Source organism: Felis catus, chromosome C2 (assembly GCF_018350175.1).
Source record: "Felis catus isolate Fca126 chromosome C2, F.catus_Fca126_mat1.0, whole genome shotgun sequence".
In the NCBI taxonomy this organism is placed as follows: Eukaryota; Metazoa; Chordata; class Mammalia; order Carnivora; family Felidae; genus Felis; species Felis catus.
The window spans coordinates 77,520,903-77,547,739 of record NC_058376.1 but is presented as its reverse complement, the minus strand read 5'-3'; the positions used below and the strand labels follow the sequence as shown (position 1 = coordinate 77,547,739).

Genomic DNA, 26,837 nt, shown 5'->3' with positions numbered 1-26,837 from the left:
GCTCCCACTTCTGCATTTGTAACAAGTGGCTTTGGAAATTCCAGTGTGCACTGAAGTTTTAGAACCATTGCCCTGGGTGCACTGTTAGCGGGAATAGTTCATTGTGAAAGGTCCCTAGGTGGAAAGCTAGCTGCTAAGTCCGGGATTTTTCCTGTAACGGGTTATGTGCTTTTGGAATGGGTTTCCTCTCCCAGACCAATAGAGCGTGAACGTTTTAGATTTTAGGGCACAGGGAAAGATTCAATTGTGACTCAGCAAAATAGTATGTATGCATTGTGGCTGCCTTACACCATAGATAATTCCATTCTTGAATGAACACTTCAAACAATAAGCATTATTTTTCCATTGTTAAGTAAAATAAGTCAGTAAAATTAGTAAAATTGAAAGCATCTCGAGTGCAACTTACAAACTAACAGTAACTACCTCTAACATATGTATCCTCGTTTATGGTGACAGTTAAGTTTATCTTCCACATATGGTTTTACATAAACTTATGCATTTACTCTTAACTTTAAATTTACATTTTTATATATTTGAACACAAATGAATCAAAATGAGAAAATAACAAATTTCACTTATAAAAAGTTATTATTTTAATATATCCTTGAAGGATAGTGTATCAATACTGATTTTAGCCTTTTACCCTAAATAGTATAACCCAATCATTTGGAAAAAAAGTAATCCTTCCTTGAGCCGTTCCTAAAATAACAACTATCTTAGCAGCTGAGTCTTCCCAAAGTAATGGCCTATTTGTAATTCTTTTCCTGTTCCTCATCACCCTCTTCTTTTTCTTTCTCACCCCTTTTGTATTCTCTCTCTTGGATTAAGAACCACGTAACATAGTTTTTATTATTACACTTAAGTGTTGTGTTTTAGTTTAGAGAAGTCTATCTGATTATGATAAAATGGGTGTGTGTATGCTCTTCTAGGTATTTTAAAAAGACTACTGGTTATGGAATATTTTTACCCAATAAAACTACCCATTCAGATAAAAGTAAAGCTCCAGTTGTATATGCTATATCAAAAACTTTTTAAAAATGTTTTTCCCTAACATTTTTGTTCGTTTGTTTGCTTGTTTTTTGACATGCATTCAGTCAGGAATATATGGGAGAAAAGTAATCATATAAGGACTTCTTGGTCATGTTAATATTTGCCACTTAACTACTTTTGTTGGATACTGTCCTAAATGGTATACAGACACAATATCAGACAATTCTCACAAACGTCTCATGAAGATGGCATTAGTACCTCCAGTTTTCCAGAACCCACAGCCCAAGTGCCCTCTGCCTATAAGCTTCAGAGCAAGGATTTACAAACAGAACTGACGATGAAACTGCGCACGCCTTCTCACTCTGTGGTGCCAGAAGGTTAGGAACTGTGACTCCACCTGGGGCGAGGGTGCTGGAAACCCTTCAAGGAGCTGTTCGGCCCAACACTGTGGAATGCAAACTCCCTTGAGCAAACACTTGTTTAGCATAGTTTCACCAGTGGCCTGTCTGTCCAAGGTAGTCAACGAATATTAAAATAGTCCTCATAATAAGAGAGCACTCAGTCAACCGTGTAGCCTCCTTACTGAGGGGGAGGAGAATAGCTCACTTTCCCTGGAGGGCCTGAGAAAGATCGGTTTACAGGCGTCAGCATGGGGTGTGACCCTTCTTCTCTCCATCTTGGCGTTGGCACGTGCCTCGGGTGACCATCACCTCACATTAGCCCACAGTCTGGCCTGAAAATGTTACCACAGTGCCTTTTCTCCCCCACCCAAAACACACTCAGCCCTTTCGCTGACCTGGCTTCTGATTGGAGGCTGGTTGCTTTGGATAATGACCTCCAGGACCCCTCTGTGGGTTACAGCCTGTTCGAGTTACTCTTACCACAACTTAAGACGTCTGCGGTGGGGTGTGAGGAAAAGTAAAAGACCGGTATTTTCACATCCCCAGGTACCAGAAGCTCAGAAGACTGACAACGTTCCAGCCACCTGAGTGGGCCCAGGGCTCGCAGCTGCCCATGTGTCCCTTCCAGACAGGCTGCTTGCTAAAATGAGGGATCTTCTTCAGTACGCCGCCTGCTTCTTTGCCTTTTTCTCTACTGGGTTCTTGGTTGTGGCCACCTGGACAGACTGTTGGATGGTGAATGCTGACGATTCCCTGGAGGTAAGAAGTCAGCACCTTCTTTTTCTGACCCAAGCCCGTCCAAATTTTCTCTCAGCCCCGCTGTCTCAGGATGCTTACTGGGGATAGAAATAATAGCCAACGTGGATGGACTTACTCCTTACTTACTACTTACTGAGTCTTATGTTAGCTCATTTAATCCTCACAGCTGATCTATGAGGTAGGCATTGTTATTATCCCATTATATAGATGAGGTAACTGGATAATCCCTCTTTTTTCTTAAGGATAAATTCGCATAAGTGTAATTACATAATCCCTGCCACTGAGTCTTCTAGAAACTCACCTCTTCCACAGCTGCTTATACTAAATTAGAATAACATTCCAGTGACAGCCTTTCTCATAACCATTTTCTAATTTGGATGACAGCATTATGACTGGCCTCTCTTAAAGAGTGATAATCTAAAAAATTGAGTAATCAAGCTCAAGGTGTATAAAAACCTACCCATTTCCTACATAAGAGGAATTGTTATTTTAAGGTGTTTCCAAGTAGGAGTGAGAGGAAGAACAAATCTTTCCAGTGGGTCCCAAAGTACGGGGGACAGATATGGATTTAAGAAACTCTCAAAAATAAGTTGCTCTTGGAAGCCAACTGTTAACACAAATGAGTGAGTGGTTCACATTTGCAGATTTTATTTTTCTTACTGGAGAAGCTCAGAAAGAAACCATTTTGAAATTTACAATAATTTCCTGCGGCTATAGGAATGTGAGGAAGGTAGAACTGATTAAAAATCAAATCTTCAAAATCAGCTACTATTCATTAGTGAGACTTCAGAAAAAGTAGGTAAGAAAAGAAACAATATATCAGGAACTCAATGACTATGCAGCAACCCATTCTACTCTCTTACTTATATCCTGAGGGGAACAATTTGTTCTAACAAATGCTATAATATCACCTCTATGAAGTTTAGGAAAGATACCCAAGAGCTAGTTTATATATTTTTTTCTCCTAATTTTATTTATTAGATTCTCATGTTACAGTTAGAAACAGAAAGTAATGACCTATCTACTCTGCTGTGTATTATTTTGGCTTGCTTTATTTATTTATTTATTTATTTATTTATATTTAGCTTTTAATTTTCCTCTGACTTCTACATGGCATTTCAAAACCAACAGAGTTATAAATACTTCTTTAGAGCTAGAAAATTATGTGCCTGAAAATTGTGATAGAATTGAAATACTGCAAAGGATGTGTGCTATATGTGAGTCCAGTGATGTATTTTATCTGGCCTCGCATGTAAGTGGTGAATGAAAAAAAGAATGCCTTTTGAACAGTGCTCAGAGAAAAGTGCAGATAAAAATGTCTGCTGCCATTAGCTCCCCAGAATCCAGACTGCCAGTAGTAGGAGATTAATTTAGAAATATATTGGACTCTAGCACACACAAAATTATTTTTGAAAAATATGCAAAATCTCATCTAAAAGCACTGTTAAAATATTTTGTGAAACAATTTGAAAATCTTTCTGCTTAAGCTGACAGAAATACTAACTTCACTTGGCAAGAATGGAAGTTTAGGAAGGGTCAGACCTTGCTGAGGGAGATTGAGAGTCCCGGCATTTAAAGCATTTTCTTGCTTGTATTTCAGCACATCCAACCAATTTGCCATCTGCTCTGTGCAAGAACACTTCTAGTTAAAATGAATGGTATGAGCAGTCCAGGTTATTCACCTCGAGTAAATCCTTGCTAACCTTGGACAAGAGTTAGTATTTCTTAGCTTCTTTCTTATTTCCCATACTTGAAACATACTATGCAAACATTCTCCAAGACACTTCCACATTAAAAGAAAAACTGTAACAAATGAGGCTTCTGCTCTCCAACAATCTCTATTTGTCAGTATTTTCAATGCGACAGGGACCTCTTGTAATAATTGCTCCTTCAGTTGGCCAATATATGAAGACATACAATTATCCACAGATTTCAGTGTTCGGATACCCGCTGACTCAAGTCTGTTACTCTCGCTCCTTGCTTCCTTCCTTATGTATGTATCATTTTTGGTCCACATGAGCAGCTCACTTTAAACAACTATTGGACAAAAGTTAACACAGTAAAAGTGCTTTAAAAAACCCACCTGTGCAGTATTTAAGCAAAAAGGAGTATTATGAATTTTTAGCTTTGTTAGCTTTGTTAATCTTCTAGAGTGATGGAGATGGAAAATGGAAAATGGATTCAACAGTTCAATTCAACGTAACAAACATGGAATGCATGACATATAAAAAGTACTGGGCTAATCTTCCTAGGGGAGGCAAAGATAAAGCGGGAACGGGTCATGCCTTCTAGGAGTGGACATTTAGTAGAGAAAAAAGATACACATGGAACTATAATGAAAGGCATAGGCCAGTTCGTATTTGAGAAAGAAATGAACAATATACCATTGAAGCGAAGAAGATAGAATGATTATTTCCTGTTGAGGACATTGAAGCTGGCCTCAGGGAGGAAAAGGCATTTGAGCAAAGCCTCCAAAAGGACTTCAAAAGGTAGAAATGGCAGCAGGGGCCTTCTAGACAAGAGGATACATGGCAAAAGTACAGAATGAGTAAAACCTCAAGGCTTGTTAGAGGATTAAGATGAATAACCGGGAGCACAAGGCAGAAAGAGCTCAAATACTCTTTTGTCTTACTACAGCATACTCAAAATAGTACAAAACATTATTTTGCCTTACTCATGCCTCCGTTGAAGAAAGTTCTTTGCATTAAGTAAAAATGTTAGGAGAAAAGAAATGGCACACGGATGGCACAGTGCACAGCTCCAAACCAGGGACCGGGGACCCTGCTCCTCCATTACTGATTCCTGTGTCTCTGGGAGGACTGATGCGGTGGAAAGATCTAGGGCTTCGAGATTATTCCAGCCTGTGTTCGCATCTTACCTGTCTTCCATTGAGCAAGCCTCAGCTCTGTCTTCAATTAGCTCAGTTTCTTCAATTAGAAGATGAAGTAAACTCCATAGTTTTAAGATCCTTCCTCAGTCTTCATGTTGTTTAACACAAGGACTCCTTGACTATGACTGTCTGTGATCCCAAAGTCATGGCCACTCACTGAAGGACCCATGGTGTCTACAGTCTCCCCAGAAACTTCCATCTGAAATCTAACGCAAACCTTCTCTGTTTCTGTTACTTCCTATGTTCTTCCTTCCATATTACTCCATTCCTCATTACTTATTTCTTCTTGTCCTTCCCTCCACCCTCTTTTTCTTGATACTTTCATTCTCCTTTTTTCCCTGTCTCCTTTCTTCCCTCTTCTACCCCTTATGCTCTTCCTCTCCTTACTTATTCTTTTTCCTTCCCATAATTTCCCCCTCATCTCTGTTTCCTTCCCTCTCTCTCTCTCTCTCTCTCTCTCCCTTTATTATTTTCTTCCTATCTTCTTTCATTCCACAAATACTGTCTGATACCTCTGTCCCCTGGGGTTGCCGTGCGAACAGGTTTGGAAGGAATATGTGACCTGGATCTACCTTGGGTTGTCCCAACATTACTGGGAGTTATGGGCAAGTGAACTGAAAGTTACCATACGGTGTGACAAGTGCCATGATAACAAATAACTCTGAGTGACTGGCTCACCCAATCTTAGAGAATGAGTAAAGGCAACCCAGAAGAAACACCTAGAGTAGGACCTAAGGACAGATGAGTAAGGAAGAAGTAGAGAGTATTGCAAGTACAGGAAATAGTATGGGCAGCGATCCAGGTATGAGAGTAATATATGTGGCTTTGGACTATGTCAGCATGGTAAGAATTTCCAATGTAGGTAGGAGACTATAGGAGCTTGGTCATCAAAGGCTTTGTGTTCAAGTAAAATATAGATCTTACACTGTAGTGAAAGGTGTTTCACTGTAAACAAATATGCACATGTGTTTTACAAATATCAATTGTTGTGGCTACTTATGGGGAAAGGTTAGAATGAATAGAAGGAAATGTAGGAGACTAATTGGGAGGTCTTTGCCGTAGAACAGGAGGGAAACATTGATGGCTTGAACTAGTGAGGCAGCAAGCATAGAGAGACGTGAAGATATGGGAAGCTCTAAAGAACTTGAATGGATAGGATTAATAAGTGCATGTGGAGAAAGGAGCTGATTCAAGGGACAAGCCAAGGCTGAAATCCACTTTACTGTTTTTAAGCAATTAGAGGAATGGTGGAGTCACTCACCAAGAGCTCAAATGGAGGAAAACGAGTCTCTGTACAGAAGTCATTAAGCAGCAATGTCCCTGGACCATCCCACTATTTTTTCCTCACTGAGATTATTATACAGCACCTCGAGGGGCCCAGGAGTACAATGCTTTCTAGTGGGAAAGTTCACAGGTTGGACTTGATGTGAGAGGACCCTAGATTAAATCCCACACTCCCAGGCAATACCTGTATGCTTTTAAATAGCAGACATTTAAATTGCTATAAAGTACATTTTTTCTTCTGTAAAGGGAGGATAATAATGTAATAAGTGCCTTGTGAGGATTCAATGAGCTTGTGTACCTAAAGCATTTACCACAGTCCCGGGCAAATACAAATCAGTCAATAAACGAGAGATATATTATTGTCTATTTGCAGTTTATTGTTTTGTTTTTGTTCTGGAGGAGGAGATGACATTTTGTATAATGTTCACTGAAGGGAGAGATATGAGATTTAAGTTCTATCCCTGTGTTAGCTATTGATTCTCTTGGAGAAATTTTGTTCACTTCTCTGAGCTGTGGTTTGCCCATTTTTATACTTATGACTGTTTCCTTTTTATCTAACCAGGGAATAAGAGCAAACAATAGAGACAAAGTAGCATAAGTTACCTATTAAATGCATCTTTTTTTTTCTTTTTTTTTCAACGTTTATTTATTTTTGGGACAGAGAGAGACAGAGCATGAACGGGGGAGGGGCAGACAGAGAGGGAGACACAGAATCGGAAACAGGCTCCAGGCTCCGAGCCATCAGCCCAGAGCCTGACGCGGGGCTCGAACTCACGGACCGCGAGATCGTGGCCTGGCTGAAGTCGGACGCTTAACCGACTGCGCCACCCAGGCCCCCCTAAATGCATCTTAAAAAGAAAAATAAACTGAATTATTATTATTAGTTTGTTAGCTATATTAGAAGATATGAAATTCTTCATATACCACACTTAAATAAAAAAAAAGTAGTTTCTTGGCAAAGTTCTTTCAATTATCAGAGGGAAAGAATGTTTTCACAAGATTAATCCATTTTCAGTTAATCTTGCATTAATTATTTACTGAGAATTTGCTATACACCAAGCACTATTATGATTAAAATTTTATTACCTCAAATGAAGGTTTCTCACATTTGGATTTATTTTATCCCCATGATCAGGTTCTCCCCTGGGATTTCTAATTACATTAATGATGCCGCAGTTGTTTTGGATATAAAATAAATGTTAAAATTATCATACCTGCATGTACTCTGATTATATATATATATATACATATATACATATGTGTGTATATATATATACATATGTATAGATATACAGTATATATATATATATATATATATATATGTGTGTGTGTGTATATATATATATATATATACATATATATACCAGTATATATATATACTGGTTTTACTTTCCCGACTCATTGCAAACTCATTCAGCAGACATTGGCGGCTACAAATATTCTCTTGTTCATCTCATGATCTCCTCCTCTTCACACCAATTTCCACATCATGGAAACTCATGATTCACATGAACTGACAGGGCGCATCTATTAAGATACTTGGCATGTTTATGAAAAGAATGAATATCATGCGATGTGATCTTTGGAAATCACACATTGAGCCATAAATGAATAGTATCTCTGTGGGGAGACCACCGCCATTTTCTAGGCAAGGCTTTTTAATCTTAGTACAATTTAAAATTGTTGAAGATATGGATTTCGTCCCTTTTTTTAAAAAGGCAGGAATAAAAATCTAATTCCCTGGGATGTACAATAAGGTTGGTGAAGAGTGTATTCTGGTCCAGAGAATATAGCTTTTTCTGCCTGGTGCTTTAAATAAAGACAGAAATGAAGAAAAGAAGAGAGGAAAAAGTAAACTAATATTTTATTACCATTCACTCAGCAAACACTGATCTGTCACAACTGATGCAGTAGTCATTGCAAAGTTAGCATGCCATGCTTTCAGAAGCATTCTAAGATGATTAAACGTGTGATTTAAATAAACAATAAATGTTAAAACTGATATATTTAGGGGTGCCTGGATGCTTCAGTCGGGTAAGTGTCTGGCTCTTGTTTTCGGCTGGGGTCATGATCTCATGATTCGTGAATCTGAGCCCCACATCAGGCTCTGAGCTGACAGAGCAGAGCCTACTTGGGATTCTCTCTCCCTCTCTCTCTGCCTCTCTCTCATTCATGCACTCTGTCTCTCTCTCAAAATAAATAAATAAACTTAAAAAAATAGAAATGTTTAGTTCAAATATGTAAATTAGGTAATATAACCATGAAGACCATTTTGCCTACTAAGTAAGTATTATCTCGTTCTTGCCATTTTTACTTTTAGCCAGCCTCCCACAAATAAACAGGCAGAACTAAACCAAATGTATTTCAGCAAATAACTCGTGGCACATAAATGGAGAGGAAAGGAAAGGTAACATCTATTATGCTTATTTTAATCTTGCTTCTTTATCTTTATAAATGACTGTTTTGAGTTCTTTTAGACCTTGGGATAGTAATATATATATATATATGAGAGAGAGAGAGAGCATGAGTGGGGAAGAGGGGCAGAGGGAGAGATAGAAAGGGAGAGAGAATCTTAAGCAGGCTCCATGCTCAGCATTTATCCCTACATAGAACTTGATCCCAGGACCCTGGAATCATGACCTAAGCCAAAATCAGGAGTCATCCACTCAAGTGACTGAGCCACCCAGGTGTCCCAATAATATAAAATATTAAAATGAAAAGTTCAGAATCCTGGTATAAAAAAAACTCAAATGCATTTCATGTTAAAATTGAAATTGTCTCAAGTATTAGTAGTAAAGTATGTTATTTACTATGGAATTATTAAGATTTTGCATCTTAATGAATATATTTAAGTAAATACTGGTAACAGCTAAGTTGTATCTTCTGTATTAAAGAACATTGACACAAGATTGGTAAAGTGGTGTGAAAAGCATAAATTCCTATAATATGTGTGTGCAAGGTGGTTTTTAAAATAGTACATCTTCATGGCTTCTTCTACTTTTCTTTTGGTTTATGCATACTTCTCTCTCTATGTATTATATTTACACACACATCTCAGTGCATATGCACTTATAACTTAATGCGCATTGACAAAGAAAAATCTTATTTTATAGTGGCCAGCCAACAATACATATTTATTAAAACTATTGAGTATATAAATATATTTTTCCCCACACAGCTGGAAGAAAAATAAATGCTGATTAAAGTATTTTTAAGTTTCTCTAATTCCCAAAAGATATATAAAATACATGGAGGCAAGACAAACACATCCAGTACTACAGGAAACAAGACAAGGCAGGCAAAATTGTATGTTGCTGTCTGTAAATATTTCCAGAGTGACAAGGAAAAAAAATGGCAAAGACAAGGGTAAAGAAGCCTTAATGGGAAGTTGCTAAATAGATGGGAATAGGAAATCCCAGGATTAAGGAACTAATTTAGGATACTATAAATTCAATAGGGAAGAGACGTGGTCAGTATGGTGCCCTAAAGAATTTTCTGAGTGGTATCCTGCTCATCCCGAGTCCTGTGGTAAACACTTCCCAGAGCTGGTCGAGTAGATAGGGTCCAGCTTGACAATAAATCAGTATTAACTCTATAGTCTAAATCATAATTCTTTGACTCCCAGATTCAGCTGTTTTATCCATTCAGTCAAGTCAGAAGCATATATTAAGCACCAGTTGTGCATAGAGTGTATCAGTAACCATTACCTAAAGACAGATAGTTGATGTGAATTTTAAAAAGTGACCAGGGCGCCTGGGTGGCTCAGTCGGTTGGGCTTCTGACTTTGGCTCAGGTCATGAACTTGCTTTCGTGATTGGGAGCCACGTCAGGCTGTGTGCTGACAGCTCAGAGCCTGGAACCTGCTTCGGATTCTCTCTGCCCCTCCCCTGCTCGCACTCTGTCTCTGTCTCTGTCTCTGTCTCAAAGGAAATATTCAAAAAAAAAAAAAAAAGAAAAGAAAGAATAAGTGACCAATTTTTTTTTTCTTAATAAACATCCTTTGAGCATCCATTATGTTCCAAGCAGGAGGGTCTGTAAGCTCCTTGAAGCGAGGTGCCATACCTTTCTTGGGCTTTGCTTTATCCCCAGCATTTTGTTAGTCTGTTGACTGGTACATGGCAGATCTTCAATGAATATAGTTTGAAAGATGACAACAGACAGACTTGGGAGACAGATGTCTGCAAATGCACAGAAGAATAGTAATGCAATATTGTAAATACTATAGAAAATATGGACAAATTATGGTATGATCTAGGAATAAATTAACCCTAGCTGGAGAAACTGGGAGAACTTCGTGGAAGAAGGAGTATCTTTGAAGTACCATTTGAAGGATAGGTAGAAACTTGACAAATTGAAGGCAAAGGGAGTCATTCTCATTATTATACACGAGGAGTGAGAAAGTTAAATGTTGTTAGGAACCAGGTAACCAACATCCATGAGAGAGGCAGATTGGGGGAGGAGGGAAGGGGAGGAAAACTGTGAGTACAAGCCCCATCTAAAGGAAGCAGCCAGTCCCTTGGCGCTAATCATTGTTATGTGGGACTGACGAGTCCAGGTGGCCAGCATGACTAAGTTGCCAAAGGAAAGCAGAAATATGGACTGCTCTATAAGATCTCTGTTTTACTATTGTAATTAAATAATATTGAGAGATTTATGCCAGCCTCATGTTTGTGACTTGTGCTTTTATTGTTACATCTTGGATAAACTGAGTTCTCCCCATTTAGGAGATAATCTCCTCACGTCAGGACAGATATTCATTGAAATAATATAGAAATCCCTCTAGTATCATTATCTGTATTTATTAATGTATAAATTGCATGTTAAAAGAGTAAGCTTAAAATTGCAATCTTCTATTTTGAATGACCCTGCAAGATAAGAATTATTAGTTAACATTTTGCATTTTTGCCCTTTAAGAAAGGTTAATCATAATATTTGAAGCATCAGTCTCCTTTTTAAACAGAACCTTGTCTTAAAACTTTTAAGAATTTAGATTTACTTGCCTTTGAGAGAGTTCTTAATAAGCCTCTGTATAACACAGGAATAAGTAAGTGAAGATTATATATTATAGCCAAGGAGGGCTTCCCTAAATATGATAAATACCATAAAAAATTTTAACCTTGTCTTTGTGCACAAAGGCACCTTTAAGGGTGTCTCCAGTAAGTGCTATATTAACACAGAAGTTTAGTTAATTACAGCCACTATTCTCACGTACCTTAACCGAGTGTGAATACCAAGCAATCTAATAGTGTGCCCCTGAGCATTAATACCTAATGAAATTAGATTCCTGTTTCCTCTAATGAGCTCATTGCTTTTCTAAATATGGTCATTGCAGGTAAATGATCAATAGCCTTGAAAATGACACCACTGCTGGATTATTTTGCCAAGAGACTCTTTTTTAGTGTAAAATGAGTATTCCTACATATATCTCTCAGGTTCCTTTCTAAATAACCTCATATATAAAAAGAAATACCACAGTAGGAGTGTTTGTTTGTTTGTTTTAATGGGGCTATGTTAGACAGCAGGAATTATGGACAGTCACTGTCTAATTATGGAACAGTGACTTCAAATCCGTATAACCTAGCTCTAGTTGGTGTAAACTGGATCCAGTATGTTCTTGTTAATTGAGGGACTGAACAGGAATAAGCTATGAGAAGTCCTGTTTTCTATTTCAGTATAACAGTTCTGTACCAATCATCTCTACTGTATTTGTCTCCTAGGGCTGCCATAACAAATTACCACAATTTGGTGGCTTAACTCAAGAGAAATTTATTCTCTCGCAGTTCTGGAGGTTACAAGTTTGAAATCAAGGTGTTGACAAGGCTGTGCCCCCTCTGAAGGCTCTAGGGGAGAATCTGTTCCTCTCCTCTTCTGGCTTCTGGTCACTACTCCATTCCTTGATTTACAGCCACATCACTTCAATCTCTGCCTCTCTGGTCATATTACCTTCTTCTCTATGTGTCTCTCATTAAAGCACTTGTCATTAAATTTGGTGCCCACCCTGGTAATCCAAGATGATCTCGTTACCTCAAGATCCTTAACTTCACTACATATGCAAAGTCCCTTTTTCCTTTTTTTTTAAATATGAAATTTATTGTCAAATTGGTTTCCATAAAACACCCAGTGCTCATCCCAATAGGTGCCCTCCTCAATACCCATCACCCACCCTCCCCCCCCCCAACCCCCATCAACCCTCAGTTTGTTCTCAGTTTTTAAGAATCTGTTATGTTTTGGCTCCCTCCCTCTCTAACCTCTTTTTTTTCTTTCCCCTCCCCCATGGTCTTCTGTCAATTTTCTCAGGATCCACATAGGAGTGACAACATATGGTATCTGTCTTTCTCTGTATGGCTTATTTCACTTAGCATAACACTCTCCAGTCCCATCCATGTTGCTACAAAAGGCCACATTTCATTCTTTCTCATTGCCACATAGTATTCCATTGTGTATATAAACCACAATTTCTCTATCCATGCATCAATTGATGGACATTTAGGTTCTTTCCATAATTTGGCTATTGTTGAAAGTGCTGCTATAAACATTGGGGTACAAGTGCCCCTATGCATCAGCGCTCCTGTATTCCTTAGGTAAACTCCTAGCAGTTCTACTGCTGGGTCATAGGGTAGATCTATTTTTAATTTTTTGAGGAACCTCCACACTGTTTTCCAGAGCATCTGCACCAGTTTGCATTCCCACCAACAGTGCAAGAGGGTTCCTGTTTCTCCGCATCCTCGCCAGCATCTATAGTCCCCTGATTTGTTCATTTTAGCCACTCTGACTGGCGTGAGGTAGTATCTGAGTGTGGTTTTGATTTGTATTTCCCTGATGAGGAGCAACATTGAGCATCTTTTCATGTGCCTGTTGGTCATCTGAATGTCTTCTTTAGAGAAGTGTCTATTCATGTTTTCTGCCCATTTCTTCATTGGATTATTTGTTTTTTGAGTGTGGAGTTTGGTGAGTTGTTTACAGATTTTGGATACTAGCCCTTATTTGATATGTCATTTGCAAATATCATTTCCCATTCCGTTGGTTGCCTTTTAGTTGGCATTTCCCATTCCGTTGGTTTTGTTGATTGTTTCCTTTGCAGTGCAGAAGCTTTTTATCTTCATGAGGTCCCAATAGTTCATTTTTGCTTTTAATTCCCTTGCCTTTGGGGATATGTCAGGTAAGAAATTGCTGCGGCTGAGGTCAGAGAGGTTTTTTCCTGCTTTCTCCTCTAGGGATTTTTGATGGTTTCCTGTCTCACATTCAGGTCCTTTATCCATTTTGAGTTTGTTTTTGTGAATAGTGTAAGAAAGTGGTCTAGTTTCATTCTTCTGCATGTTGCTGTCCAGTTCTCCCAGCACCATTTGTTAAAGAGACTGTCTTTTTTCCATTGGATATTCTTTCCTGCTTTGTCAAAGATTAGTTGGCCATATGCAAAGTCCCTTTTTCCAAAAAAGATAACGTCCATACATCTATAGGTTCTGGGGATTAGGACTTGGACAGATCTTTGGTGGGAGAAGTGAGGGAGGGGGCATCATTCAACCCATCATACCTACCCTTCTTCATTTTGATTGTGGTTAGTTAGCAATGTTGAACACTGTCACTACTCAGGTTGTTACGATGTTTAAGTACTTTACTAAGATCACTTATGAGCAAATCATTTATATTGTGTGTTTGTAATTTTTAATTCTTATAACTATCCTAGCACTATCTCCTTTACGCAGATAAGAAGATTGAGGCTCAAAAAAAGGTAAGATCTTGCCCAAAGATACAACACATTTAAAAAGTGTCAACTTAGATTTAAAGTCTATACTTTTTTAGTGGCAGCTTAAATTGCATGCATATCTAACTTGAGATGCTCACATCCATCATTAAAAAATTGGTATGTTAACTTTCACAAGGTAGATCTGTGTTAAATTTTTGGTTACTGCAGTTCCTGAGGCAGATAATATCCCCAAAGCATCCCTTCAATTTTAACCTTAGGAAGAACAAGCCAAAGTGAAGATTTGTAGAATAATAGCCATAGGACAAGATTAAAGTTGGGGTTTATAACCCTTCACCCCAAGCTATTTTCTCATTTTCAGTGCTGGAGTACTCTAGCCTGAAACGGATTTGGAATTTCTTAAAATGGGTTTTAAGTATACTGCAGTGCTTAAGAACAAGCACACAGATTGCCGTATTTGTGAACTATGCTTGCTTGGGGTTATCACTTACCTTTTCTATTCCTCATTCTCCTTATTTGTAAAATAGCTGATAGTAATTGATGTCTCACAGGAGCAGTTAAGGAATAAATGGGATAATAATATACTTAAATAGTAACTGCTTCACAGTATGGACTCAATATAGATTTATTATTACTGATTATGTGTATTTTACCTATAAAAGGACAATAGAAGTACAACATTGACATTTGTAGTGGAAGAACAAGCAGTAAAGTTTTATTTGGCACACAATACACCTGCAAGGTAGAACACCAAGCAAAGCTTCAAAGCACAAATATTCCCTGATACAGTTTCCTTTTGCAGATCAAAGGGTTTTACGTCCCTTCCTTTCTTCTTCACACCAATTTTAATCTCCCCGCTTTGGCATTTCTCTTCCCACATTGTTATTTAGTCTTTCTTTAAGGAAAAAAAATAAGTTTTTATTTTCCAAGATAATTCTTGGTTAAATTTTACTAAACTATTCCCAGAATCCCAAGGTAATGTGAATCTGTAATTGAATCAGGACAAACAATCATATTAGCTCTGTTCCATATGCATGAGCTGTGTCAAGAATATTTGAAACTGTTTCCCATTGGCATGTTTACAATTTTAGGAAATCTTTTGTGACATGCAGCTTACAGATAAAACATGGAATGGCTCTGGGCACTGGTATCTTTTAGCTCTAGGTGGACACTTAGAATCATCTGCACTATGATGCTAAGTAAAAGTGGTTTCCAGCTGTCAGGTTCTATGACATTAATGCTCAGTTCGTTCACATTCGTATCATAGCTGGAACATTTGTAATGTGTAGTGGAGCAAAGAGGAAGAAGCTGTGGGTCTTTATATTTTATTTGTTGCTGTCCTGAGGTATGGCATTCTCTGGCAATTATTGTAAAATTGTGAACTTCATATACAATAATACCTTTCTTCATGGGACTCAGTGTTTATCGGGGTGAAAAATTAATGCACATTCTTAATAGACTCAGGACATCAAGAGTTAGCATTTATTGTTATATTGATTTTATTTATTTATTTATTTATTTATTTATTTATTTATTTTTGATGAAAAATGTCAGCAGAGGAAAAGTGACATAAATTGTCCCCATGCGAAACCATGACTCCATGATCGAACCAGCTATAGACATTTGCCTATATGTAATGAAGACTTTATCTAGTTAGGTACCACTGCCCCCCTCCCCATCCCATCAGGAAGTGAATTCATTTCCTGGTGGAGAAAGCCTTTAGTTGTTAGTGCTTAAGGGAAAATACTGTAAAACACATTGTGTTTGTTGTAAATGAAATTCTGATCACGCTTGCAACCAATGTACTTTACTATCAAACGCCCAACAGCCAAGGTCTTCCTTTGATCGAGGGGAACTAGAGTGTGCCTGCATGAGTTGTTTCACACAGTGTCTTCTCCCAACATCTAGGTGAGCACCAAATGCCGAGGCCTCTGGTGGGAGTGTGTCACGAACGTTTTTGATGGGATTCGCACCTGTGACGAGTATGATTCTATCCTTGCCGAACACCCCTGTATGTATGCCTTAGACAACCCCCTTGCCAGGGAGGGATCCCAAACAGGTTTTCATTGTGTGTGAGTGTGTGTGTGTGTGTGTGTGTGTGTGTTTCTACAGAACTATGGTAAAGTTCTGTCTCATTTTAAATGTTTCCATAAAAAGTTCAGAAACGTGAATTGAAACACGTTGGGCATATTTTATCTTTTTCCATGTTGTATACATTCTTTTAAGGTAAAAATATTAACTTCTTCATCTCTGCCCCCCTCCCCCCAAATACCTGGCAGAGTGTCTTACACACAGCAGACTTAAAGTAAACACTTTTAAATTGAGATGAATTCTTCAGGTTGTGGTTACTGGAGGATTAGAATTGACACATTAGATGAAAACCATTTCAGAGGTGTCTTTTAGCTGTGATGTAAGTCAAATAGGAAGTTGACAATAATTCATTGAGAGAATTGCTGAGAAAGAGAGAAGGTGGAAACAGAGGGGGCAGAGACAAAGAGAAAAACAGACATGGAGATAGGCAAAGAGAGACACATAGATTATAGGATCAGGGAATGAAAAGAATCAATACATATGACACACAATTAACAGAAATAGTAAAGCCAGCTCCTTCTTCTTCCTAACCTTTAGCTTTAAATTTTAATTAGGTGTTAACAAGGTCCATATTTCTATGAATAAAGAGGTTTCATAGATGAAAAAATGTTATCATTGATTCTCTCAGTTTTTCTCCACAGCAGATATTTATTTATTTAGAACATTGAATCATGCCAAGAAATACTGGTGCTGTTGTTCAAGCTAATTGGTTTTGGTCTCCCTTAAAGCAGACGGGGTATGGTAGAGCATGGCAACTTCTTTTCTGAAGATAAATGAAAAGCAAATGCTTGGAATGTGACTTTTCCCCTGGACAGCTATTTCAGTCCAGGGATAAGCACTTAAAAGGAGCAGTGCTCTAAAATATCTTCTTCTGCTATTTAGGATTTGAGTGTTTTTTTTTAACCTAATTCATAAAGCCTATATTTCATTTTTTTTTGAAACTTCTTAATTCTTTCTCTTTTTCCCTCCTTGTGGTAACCTACTTCTATCCACGAAAAAGCATGATTTGGTCAATAAAAATGTAAGTTCATGTGGACACTAGGCTATTCCAGAAATGCGGTGCTATGGTGGGAGCGGAGAAAAAAAAATAAAATAAAATATCTCAAACTTGTAAATGTTGTTATGTACATTTATACAAGAATAACAGAAAATCACTCATAAGCTTACTGCACAGAGAAAACTGCTGATTGTATTTTTAAATATTTCTTTTTTTAATCTTTTGCCTGCACTAGCTCACATTTTAAAATATGTTCTTACCTATTAATTTCAAATAATATCTTAAAAAGTAATTATTTTTGTTTAAGAAATTCCATCATATGCTTAGAGACTACAGATACAAACATGTATTCTAAGAAAATAACAACTATACCCTCTAAGTTAGGATATTACCTATAAAATTTTATTTTTAGTCTTTGATATCTTTTATAGAATCACAATTAGATAACTTTTCCCACTGTCCTATGGACCTAGGATATACAGACCCAGACAAAAATTTTTTTCAGGGCTCTTGTTGATATATTAATTTGAGTTCCCTTTTCTCCAGTCAGAACATTTAACATTATTCTAGCAGCCAGTTCTCAGACAATACCTGGGGAAAAAATTCCTGGTTCGTTAGCATTAGCAGTCTGCCTGCAGAACTGCCCTCTTAGAACTGGACAGGCCATAAGGCTGGCTGGATAATACTACCATAGACATGAGTCCTGGAGTTCTACAGAGCATCAGAAATCATGCTATATGTAGGATCAAGGCTTGGAGAGGGGAAAACCAGGGTCACAATTTCAAGGTGTCCCATCCAAAGGCAATCCTGGCCCTATTGGTCCCAGGTCCAAAAGGGACTTAATATTTAAGGAAGGCACTCCAAATTGTGGGACTGCTTGGCTTGGGGTGCTGAGTAGGAAACCCGCTTCTATGTATATAGCCTAGTTAGGCACATATTTTTCTCTTTCTTGAAATTTGAGAAAAATAAGCCTTAGATTTCGCCTAAATTAGAAATATAAATCTAATTTTTTTTGAAATAATGCCATATATTAAGATCTTAAATATTCACCTATTAATCAGGTAAAAGCTGATTTTGTGCATTGATTTCCTCTTAGATGGATTATAAAGGTATTTTTTTATTTTAAATAAATTGGCCACATTTTACAAGCAATCTATTACTAAATCAGCCCTAAATTTATCTCACCACTGCAGAAGAATTATTTAAAATACAAGGAAGCCCCCATCACTATGAAAATAAAACATAATTACAATACCCTCAAAAAGAATAAATTGTATTCCTCCTTTCCATTAGCGAGCTAAAATAGTAGTAGTTTTGACATCAGGTAATTAACCCTCCATTTCTGACAAAATTTCCCATTTTTAAGTTAGCATAACCGAGACTCACAGTTCAAGAGGTTTTCACATTTGAGGATGCTTCCACTGCAGAAGATGATTGCTACTATTCCACTTCTACTTACCTAATACCGTCTTCCCTGGACCTTCTACCACATATTCTCATTGGCCATAGTTGAAATTTGCTCAGTTGACAGTGCAAGATTAAAGGGTTAAGATGGAATGTTGGCCAAGAAGGGTCACCCCTGGAAGCGATGAAAAAGAATATGATCTGGCCTTTAGAAGTAGTCTTCGACTAAATAACAGAAGCTCTGTAGCTCCTCCTCCTTCTAAAGAGACGGCTTTAGAAGAGATGGCTCCCATTAGCCTGAACAGGCAAGAGACATCTTGAATCATTTTATCCTGCACCCCTGTACCAAATTTTAACCAGTTATTTTAAGTATATTTTTCAATGGAACTTCAAACAACTGTAGTGATTGTTTATTTCTTAAATATTCATTGGGCAACTCTGCAGAATACTCTACTTTCAATTGAGTATTCAGCTATAATACTTGTGAACAAGTCTCATTCCAGAACAAGAAACAAACAAGGAAAAAGGTATTTAGTGTACACGATAGGCCAAGCATTTTGCTAGGGGGCCGAGAAGTCTAAGTAATAATCAGTGCTTAAACAAATAATAATACCGATAATCTCATGATATTTTTGCATTTTATGAAAAAAAATCCAAGTTCATGCAAATTTAAATTCTAATTCAATGGGCATTTGTTAATGTATGTAATTATCTGTTTTTTGGCACACCTCAACATTAACGTGTTTCCTTTCTCTGACCATGATTTAACCACATGCCCTGATCTTCCAGTGAAGCTGGTGGTAACTCGAGCGTTGATGATTACTGCAGATATTTTAGCTGGATTTGGATTTATCACCCTGCTTCTTGGTCTCCACTGTGTGAAATTCCTCCCTGATGAGCCATACATCAAAGTCCGCATCTGCTTTGTTGCTGGAACCATATTACTAATAGCAGGTACTCTCTGCACTAGGGATGGGGATAGAGGTGCTCATCTACAGTCTTGAGATGAAGGAGGATGCTGTTGTGAAGCAGTTCATTTTTTTTAAGTTTATTTATTATTAAGTTTTGTTCCAGAGAGAGAGGAAGAGCACACGTGCACATGTGCAAATGAACAGGGGAGAGGCAGAGAGAGGGGCAGAGAGAGAATCCCAAGCAGGCTCCACAGTATCAGCGCAGAGACCAATGTGGGGCTCTATCTCATGACCCTGAGATCATGACATGAGCCAAAATCAAGAGTCAGTCACTGAACTGACTAAGCTATACAGGTGCCCCGTGAAGCTGTTCATTTTAACATCATATGTGACTTGCTTTTCTAGATTGAAGGAATAAGGAGCACATCAGCCCTTCTTTCTTCAGCTGTGAAATCAGATAATTAATTTTTTGTTACGATGTTAAATCAAAGTTTATTGAAGTCCTCAAACTATTTTTAACCATTTAAAAAGTTATATAATGGTTTAAAATTTTCAAATAATTTATTTTTTATTATTCTTGAAGTTAAATCCTGAAGTCCCAAGGTCCCATCTCCTTACCTGTACCCACTGTAGGAGTAGGCAATTCTTTAGCAATTCTTTAGCAACTAAGTTGTGCCAAGTCCTATGTCAGGTTTTCTTATGTGCCAACCCATCTGAATGTAAATGTAACAATAAGCAGATTATATCTCCACTTGAGGCAGATGAATAAATGGAATTCTGAAGGATAATAAATCAAGCATGACTTATAAACAAGTCAAGAAGCACTTTACATGGTGTTTATTGATGAAAAAGCATCATTAAATTCTGTCATTAAATTCACTTTAGTCTTCCTCTGTCACAATATGATGTTTTCTTAAGACCTTAATGCAAGTTGGGAGAAAATACACTGTCCAAGAGATCAAAGTGCAGGAAGATTAAAAACCAATGGGCACACCCCCAGAGAGGAAACTATCTTTTTTTTTAATGGTAGTAGTGAAAATTTAGCAAAACGAATATAAGTGATAACTTCACCAGGAAGTATAAAATGAATGGATAGGGATTTTGGAATTAAAAATACTTGCAGAGGTATCTGGCTGACTCAGTCAGTAGAGCATGCAATCTTGATCTCAGAGTTGGGAACTCAAGTTCCACGTTGGGGGTAGAGTTTACTTAAAAAAAAATTTTTTTAGGGGCATCTGGGTGGCTCAGTCGGTTAAGCGTCCAACTTCAGCTCAGGTCATGATCTTGCTGTTCCCAAGTTTGAGCCCCACATCGGGCTCTGTGCTGACAGCTCAGAGCCTGGAGCCTGCTTCAGATTATGTTTCCCTCTCTCTCTCTCTCTCTCTCTCTCTCTCTCTCTGACCCTCCCCCACACATGTCTGTCTTTCTGTCTCAAAAATAAACATTAAAAATTTTTGTTTTAATTTTTTTTAATACTTGGAGATATATATGTGTGATTTTTGACCTTAGGCCAGTTTCTTAACTGGTCTTCTTTACTTGATCTGCAAAATAAGGCCACATCCCAGCAATAAAATCTATTCTGAATTGCTGTTGTAAAGATCCAGTGTGGACAGAGTGAGCCCATAGCAGAGAGACTAACCCATCACACAGTCAAAACTGGGGCCTCCCTGAATTTTTTCACACAAGCATTGAGTCAAGGCCTGATGATCCTTAGGTTGTATTAAAAAACCATAAGAACTTAGTAAGTTTTCCTTTTTAAGACATTTATTCTCATGTCTAGGTTGGCCTAGTGATAACATAGAGCTTTTGTATGTAACCATGTGTTTTATTTAACAAATTTAAACACCATTTAATGCATACAGTTTTGTTCCAGAATACTTTCTGAGATACCATTATATATGCCCCTTTTTATTTAAAAAAATAAAAATCAGCTAAATATTAAAATATGAGTTGATGAAAAATTCCCTATAGGAATGGATGAAGAAATGATGAAATTAAATTTCCAGATATTGCCAAAGGCTTGAAACCATCATTTGAAATTACTATGCCAAGGGTACCTGGGTGGCTCAGTCAGTTAAGCCTCTGCCTCTTGATTTTGGTTCAGGTTATAATCTCATGGTTCATGAGTTTGAGCCCCACATTGGGCTCCGTGCTGGTGGTGCAGAGCCTGCTTGGACTTCTCTCTCTTTCTCCCTCTCTCCATGCCCTACCCCCCCCACACACACACACACTCTGTCTCTCAAAATAAATAAACCTAAAAAGAGAAGAAATTAGATATATATTATATAATTATATTATATTACATATAATAAATATATATAATACATAAAATACTAACACCATACATATATATAAATATATATGACATGCTATTTTCATATGGTATAAAATGAAATATATGCATATTTCATATATATGTATCTATGTGTGTTATATGTATATATAATTTTACATAATCTGTTTCTAAGTTTTAAAAAAGGAGTTTCCATCTTAAACCCATAGATTAGAAGTATTGTAGAAAATAGGTGGTAATTTATACCCTGTTATCTAAAGGTTATGTGTTCATTATCTGTCCTTAAACTTCTTGCATTAAACAACTGGGAAAAGAATGCAATGAAATGGTGACTTAAATACATATCACAGACCCCCTAGAAAAGAATGTAAAACACCATTTTCACATAGCATTTTGTCCTGTAGCTCCTCACCTTTTTTTTTTTCCTGCACCTTAGCACTGATGTGCAATTTATACCTTTAAAGCAAGCGGACTCTACTGGCATCATTCCAAGCCAGTCAAATTGTCAGATAGACTAATTTGGGGGGTTAAATTTTGTTTAAAAGGAACAAAATTTCTTAGTTTGTTCTCTCATGGTGTGTGGGTGGTAGGTAAGAATTTATTTTAAAATAAAGACAATTTTTACTCCAGTTATTTGTTTTTAAGCCCAACAAACTAAAATTATTGACTTCAAAAAACATAGTTTCCATATGGGTGCTGATTATGTAGCTGACACAGCTTTAATTGTGGGTCCAGGGGGTGGGGCAGAGAAGAATAGAATATTCTTAAAGATATATACTTTTAATTAAAAAAATCAATAGAGTGAACGTATGCTGTGTATTATTTGTCTTCAATTTTGTGTTCTTTCTTTTTTTCTGTTGTTTTTCATATTTCCTTTTACACAGCATTCAAAATAACATGTGAGAGAGGAAAATTAAAGAAAACCACAATGGTCATTTTAAGTTTACACAAACAGATGAACACTGCATTTTAAAATTTCTGTATTTCTCTTTATGTATAAACTGATACATAATTTGGAAGAAACACAAAATAGAAAGCAATTATTATTGCCCCTCCAAATGATTATTATCCCTCTCTAAACGATGCCATCCATTTTGGGTAGCAGTCCATGAACTTACATTTGGAAAGCCTGTATTATTTTAGCAACTTTTCTTTCTTTCAGGTGCCCCAGGAATCATTGGTTCAGTGTGGTATGCTGTTGATGTTTATGTAGAACGTTCTTCTCTGGTTTTGCACAATATATTTCTTGGCATCCAATATAAATTTGGTTGGTCTTGCTGGCTTGGAATGGCTGGGTCTCTGGGTTGCTTTTTGGCTGGTGCTGTCCTGACATGCTGCTTATACCTCTTCAAAGGTAAGAACAAAATAAAATAGCACACTTACTTGTCTCCATTATCAATCTTCCCAATCTGGTAGAAACAGTTCTCACCAGTGCAAAATAATGTTGCTTACTTGATCCCTACCTCTTATAAAAAATGACACTTGAGAAGTTTCTGTTGTTCAAGGAAAACTGATTTGCAATATTCAAGCCTCATACCTCATAAGTGGTATATTGGGTGAAAAGACCACATCTATAACTGTATCCAATATCTAAATATATAATGATGATTTCAATGTGGTCATAATCTTAAATATCTAACTTCATCTAATCTACTAAATTTATATCTAGAGTTAAACAGAGAAGTAGACTGAGAGCCAAGTCAAATATTTGTTGTTAAAAAATACAATGTATTACTATTGGGTTTCTAAAAATATTGTTAAAAAGCAAGAAAATCCATCTCCTCATCAGGAAAGAAGGAAGGAGGGAAGGAAGGAAGAAAAGAGAAAGGAAGGAAAGAAGGAAGGAAGGAAGGAAGGACGGACAGAAGAGAGGGAGGAGAGAAAAAGAAGGAAAGTACCTAAGCTTTTAATCTAAAAATTACTTTCCAGATGAAAATCTTAGATTTTATTCTAGGGTTCTTCTTAGATGATTCCTTCTTAAAGTATTTATATTTTTGTCTCTTTATGAGAAGAATGTGTAAAATGACATTTTTCCCCAAAGTTCACTGAATCATAATTATTTCTATACAACTACATTTATCTCTTTCCAACAGATGTTGGACCTGAAAGGAACTATCCGTATTCCATGAGGAAAGCCTACTCAAATGCAGCTATTTCCATGGCCAAGTCATACGTAGCCCCTCGGACAGAGACCGCCAAAATGTATGCCGTGGACACGAGAGTGTAAAGTGCCACACATCAGTCTGTGTATATATGTTCCTGAAATGATCAATCAATATGTTTAGGTTAATACAATGGCAGGTTGATCTAGGAGCACTTACTTAGTCCTCATGTTCAACTAAGTTAATTGCTCAGCTTAATCAGGAAGTTTGATTCTGCTATCACTGCTCCTTTTCTGTTATTCCCATATTCTCCCTCCTTTCTACCCTCCTCTTGCACATGCTCACATACACTTGCCTTGTATTTGCAGATAAGGTTGCTAGGATATACAAATGTTTGTGATTTCATATTGCTATTAGAGATTGTGACATGGTGATATTCAAGTAAAATGATACTTTAAGACTAGAAAGCAACCTTTAAAAGAGGCCAGAGATTCTAATCTTTGAAGGTATTGACAGCCTCTTAGCTCCTTCTCTGGCTTTTGGTTCATTCTTTGTGTTCTCAACTGAGTGAGTTATTTGATAACTTTGAAGATGATTTTCCACATTTAAACTAGTATATCAAACCCTACTGTTACTCTGACTCTGTTAAAATAGAAAAAAGAAATTAACAGCTTCATCTACCAGCTGCTGGTGGAACTGAAAGATAAGAAGTGTCCCCTCCATACTTGGAATGTCAAAAGCAAATGTCAGATTAATACCAGAGCAGTGGTCACTGTCTTCCTCGTAAACAACATAAGAGATCTGTGTATTATTTTATTGCTACTGTAAGTTTGCCTATATATTGCCAAATTATTAGACCACAGCTGCAACAGCTAAACCAGTCATTTTTATATTGGACATCCAAAAATGTTTCAAAAATGCACCATATTAAAATTCACTGATTCAGGTGTTCTCCCACCAACTGGATCCTTAGCACCCAGGAAAATATCTGACAAATGATAAAATTTAACAAATATTTGTTGATTGGAAGAAATAAATTCTCACAACTCTCCACTGAAATACAGATCAGTTTTTCTCACAAAATGTCTATTTGTCGAGAAAAAAAATGGAATTATATATTTAATAATACACGTAGAGAAATCAGTGAATGATTGCTAATAGCATCTTGTTCATATTCACACTGTGGTCATACATTTTTTTTAAATGGTAGGGTTTGTTTTTAAAGTTATATAATTTAATCTCAGGTTTTTTGATTTCTTGTAAGTCACATGAATTGCTTAATGCTTTTTCAGTACCTTAACAGGCTATCCACTGAACTAGATAGTAGTTCTCTGGAAAATGGAAATTTAGCTGCGAATTTCTGAAGACCCCCAAAAGAAGTATTTTAAGTTAATAAAAGCTAAAAACAATGTGAAAATAAGATGATGAAAGCCCAGAACATATATTTACATTGAGAGTGGTGTTCATGACTTCACATGGTATCTCTTTACTAGTATTCTCAGGAGAAATTCTAATCTAATTTTAAGGTTAAGAATAACTGATTCACTTTTATTTCATGGATATTATTAACCATGTAATTGACACTTAAAAAATTATTTGTAGATCATATTTACCTGTTATATTGGTGTCATTCTATGCAGTTTAAAATTAATTTCGTGTTGTTCTTTCTCAGCCTTGGTTTTTAAAATTTTTATTCCCATCCTTATTTTATGATACATTGTCTGTCATGTTTTACATATTCTAACAAGTCTCTTGAAATTCTTCTTGGGAAAGGCAGGGTAAAATTAATTAAATAACTCATTAGATTTTAGAAAGATAAATTTTTCCTTCCTCAAAGACTTCATTTGTATAAGAAAATATTTCAGAGGATTCAAGCCCGAATATTGACATTCATGAATGTTTTAAAATTTTTCTCAATAAAAATGTTTCATATATCCTCGGAGAAATATTCATTTTTTTTATTCCTTTGGGAATGTTTATTACTAATTCACTATAATTTAATGAATCTTCCCAAAATAAAGCATAACAAAGAATACAGTGACAACAAAACAAATATTAAATAGTGAAGAAGTAATAATTGACATGGTAGCAACTCAACATGCCCAGAAAGAAAAATTAAGATAAGCCCAAAACATACAAACAGTATCTGATACTAAAATTCAATCGTATCTTGTTACTTGGAACAAGAAAAAATAAAATTTATAAAATTGGACAATTTTATTTACCTACCTCTCCATTAAATCCTATTTTATAATATCACACTTTTAATGGAAATTAGCCTTTTGTTATTATACACGTTGTATGTGTGCATTACAGAAAGTTGGAGAACAGGGGCACCTGGGTGACTCAGTCAGTTAAGTGTCCAACTGCAGCTTAGGTCATGATGTCACGGTTCGTGGGTTCAAGCCCTGTGTCCAGCTCTGTGCTGACAGCTTGGAGCCTGGAGCCGGCTTCAGATTCTGTGTCTCCCTCTCTCCCTGCCCCTCCCCTGCTCATGCTCTGTCTTTGTCTCCCACTCTCTCTCTCAAAAATAAATATTCAATTTTTTAAAATAAATAAAATAGAGGAATGAACTGAGAATTAGGTAGTAAAAGAATTATTGGAACAGGCTCTGCAGCTTTTGAGCTCAGAAATAATTATTCCCAAGTAAATAATGTTGGCCCCTGATGTGCAGTAATTAATTGAAAACAACATAATGCACAATGCGATATTGGTTACCCTATGTTTCCATTCAAAAACGCTGGTGATTTGTCACTTAAAATTTTTATTGAGATAACCTTATTATCTCAATAAAAGATAAGAAAGAAAACAAACAAACAAACAAAAACACTAATTATTCCAGCACTTAGAGAATCTATTGAAACAGAGAAAATTATATATGCTTAAGATTTTTCAAAAATTAACAATACGGAACTGTGAATATTAACATCTCTCTTACCAGCATCCATGGACTTCCCTTACAGTCTCTCTCCCAAGAGTTGTACCTCTTACATATTTCTTGTATCCTTTCAAA

The 26,837-nt window shown here is 36.8% G+C and overlaps 1 protein-coding gene and 1 long non-coding RNA gene across 3 annotated transcripts; one reads left to right on the top strand and one right to left on the bottom strand.

The window, feature by feature from the left end:
• The first annotated feature begins 1,587 nt into the window (after positions 1-1,587).
• Positions 1,588-25,758, top strand: CLDN16 (claudin 16). The gene is given in 7 exon segments (XM_003991793.5): positions 1,588-1,964; positions 1,967-2,014; positions 2,016-2,150; positions 15,935-16,037; positions 19,308-19,472; positions 22,885-23,076; positions 23,816-25,758. Coding segments are annotated over 7 exon segments (921 nt in total). The 5' UTR covers positions 1,588-1,820; the 3' UTR covers positions 23,950-25,758.
• On the bottom strand, positions 18,577-26,837 carry LOC123379987. 2 transcript variants are annotated; one of them, XR_006585166.1, is made up of 3 exons: positions 26,763-26,837; positions 22,841-23,068; positions 18,577-18,693 (listed from the first exon to the last, which is right to left on the bottom strand). It is a non-coding gene; the product is annotated as an uncharacterized LOC123379987 (long non-coding RNA). The 2 variants fall into 2 exon arrangements; XR_006585167.1 differs by lacking the exon at positions 26,763-26,837 and adding an exon at positions 24,044-24,169.